Raw genomic sequence first — 2,477 nt, forward strand, 5'->3', positions numbered from 1 at the left:
AAAATAGAGGAATGTCAATGACATTAAACTGAAAATGAGGTTACTATCTAAGGGCTGTTTCACATTAAATTTCAACGCAATGGCCTTGCTGTCCCCTTTTTTTGGCTAGCATGGTATAGGATATTCCAGGCGAGATTTTCCCCATTTTATCTTTCTTATTAATTCATTTAAAAAAATGTGATATTTTTTTTCAAATAAAAATTGTTTTTTTTTTACGAAAATTCACTGTAAAGGAGGCTTTAACGTCAAATTTGACATTTCAAAACGACAAAATGACAGAAACATCAATGACATTAAGTTGGAAGTGAGGTTACTATCTAAAGGCTGTTTTACATTTAATGCCAACAGAGTGACACATTTTTTTGCCCAACATGGGACAAGGTATTCCAGCTAAGACTTTCTCCATTGTATCTTTGTTATTAATTCATGAAAAAAATTATAACAAGTATTTTTCCGAGTATTTTTCAAATAAAAATTGTTTTCTTTTCTGAAAATTCACCGTAAAATAAGCTTTAACGTCAAATTTGACATTTCAAAACGTCAAAATGACAGGAACAACAATGACATTAAGTAAAGTGAGGTTACTATCTAAGGGCCGTTTCATATTTAGCTTGAACGCAATGAACTACCTGTTCCATTTTTTTTTTGCCAACATGGTACAGATTATTCCAGCTGAGATTCTCCATTATAATTATGTATCTTTCTTATTAATTCATTAAAAAAATTTGACTAGTATTTGTCAAATAAAAAATGTTTTTATTTCTGAAAGTTTAATGTAAAGCAGGCTTTAACGTCAAATTTGACATTTCAAAACTTCAAAATGACGGAACATCAATGAAAGTGAGGTTACTATCTAAAGACTCTTTTACACTTAATGTCAACACAATCATTTTTTCGTCCAATATGGTACAAAAAATTATTTTTGCTTTTAATTTAAAAAAAAAACTGATCACTGTGTAGTTAAATCGAGTCAAAATTATGCATGAAAACACAATTTTCCTCCACTAAATTTAAATCGAAAAGTCCCTACACTGATCGATCGTAATGACTTGTCTGTAATGAGTAGTCGAGTTAAACCTGTGCAAATCACACGCTTTAAGAAAAAGGCATTCCTGTAAGAATTAATCGAGTTAGTCTACAATCAAAATATGAAAGCAATTCCAACATCAAAACCGCACAAAAAACACGTGAAAATAATAGAGGAATCCAATAATTCCCCTATCATAATCAATTGTTTTTTTTTCTTGCAAAATCCCCAAATTTTTGCCCCTAGATGGCAGTTTCCAGCTGTCTTAAAATCAAACCTGGATTCATGGCGTAGTAGAAGTCTCGCCATTCGTCCATCCAGACTTCGGCCACTCTGGCGGCGTTATGTAGAACAATCTTCGACACGCCCCCAGGAAACGTGTAAGGACTCTTGTCTCTGAAGACATGTCCAACGTGAGAACACGGGATTATCTCCAGTTTGCCGCCACATTGCCAAACCTACGGCGCAACACATTTAAAATAACGTGAAAATGACACGTATTATGACACTTTAACGGACGCAGGGTGTGCATGAAAAACAAAAAAAAAACACACTAAACAACCAAGAAAATTTAAAAAAATTACCCTGAAACTCATTTCGAGATTTTCGCCACCCCAGATGTCCATACCTTCGTCGTACGACCCCAATTCGTAGAAATACTCCTTGTCGATGGAGAAGAGCCCCCCGGCCATGGTCGGCGTACGGAGGGGGGCTGTCCGGTCATTGTTGCGACGTTCCATCTCCCTCTGAGGCACTCGATACCTGAATGAAATCAAAAAAATTGCAAAATCTAACAAAACTAAATTCCCAACCATCTAAAATTCAGTTTCCAATTGAAGCCCCCCCAGGTCATGTCCGAGGCCGTGATATATTCGAAGGTTTCATCCGAAATGACATCGATTATCGGACAAACGACCGTTTTTCTATCTTGAACGATGCGTGCAAGCAGTGGCTCAAGCCACCCTTCGGTGCATTCGCAATGAGCATCCAAAAAAGTGATCACTTGACCTTTGACATGCTTCGCCCCTAAAAGTCGCGCTCTGATCAAACCCGAACGTTTGTGGGTGCGCAAAACGATCACTGGAACTGGAAGGGTTTGGACGTATTCTTCCAGTTTTCGACCCAAATGTTCTGAAAATAAATTCAAAATCAATAGTTGGCAACACTGATTATCAAATTCAAACGTCACATTTTTATAGTCAGTTGTCATTCGTTTGTGACGGGCGATCGCCGGCTTAGCCGTCATGTAACACCACTGATATAGGATTAGTATTTTTCAAACAAAAATTGTTTTTCACACTTTCACTCTAAAGCATACTTTAATGTCAGATTTGACGTTTCAAAACGTCATAATGCGCAATGGCCATGTCCCATTTTTTTTGTCCGGCATAGTACATAGTATTCCAGGTGAGATTTTCTCCGTTATACTTTTCTTATTAACTCATTAACA

At 36.6% G+C, this 2,477-nt stretch overlaps 1 protein-coding gene across 2 annotated transcripts in view; it reads right to left on the reverse strand.

The window, feature by feature from the left end:
- The window catches only part of LOC123004416 (polypeptide N-acetylgalactosaminyltransferase 5), a 15,722-nt gene that overhangs the window by 3,218 nt on the left and 10,027 nt on the right, over window positions 1-2,477 (reverse strand). Inside the window, exons 4-6 of one of the 2 annotated variants that reach the window (XM_044397678.1) lie at window positions 1,840-2,158; window positions 1,612-1,789; window positions 1,305-1,485 (exon numbers count right to left, since the gene is read on the reverse strand). In XM_044397678.1, the coding sequence (XP_044253613.1) occupies window positions 1,305-1,485; window positions 1,612-1,789; window positions 1,840-2,158 (678 nt within the window). The remainder of the gene's footprint in view (window positions 1-1,304; window positions 1,486-1,611; window positions 1,790-1,839; window positions 2,159-2,477) is intronic. The other variant, XM_044397679.1, reaches the window with a different exon arrangement.

This window comes from Tribolium madens, unplaced genomic scaffold (genome assembly GCF_015345945.1).
Source record: "Tribolium madens isolate multiple individuals breed KSU strain unplaced genomic scaffold, Tmad_KSU_1.1 Scaffold_1;HRSCAF=32;Tcas5.2_LG8, whole genome shotgun sequence".
In the NCBI taxonomy this organism is placed as follows: Eukaryota; Metazoa; Arthropoda; class Insecta; order Coleoptera; family Tenebrionidae; genus Tribolium; species Tribolium madens.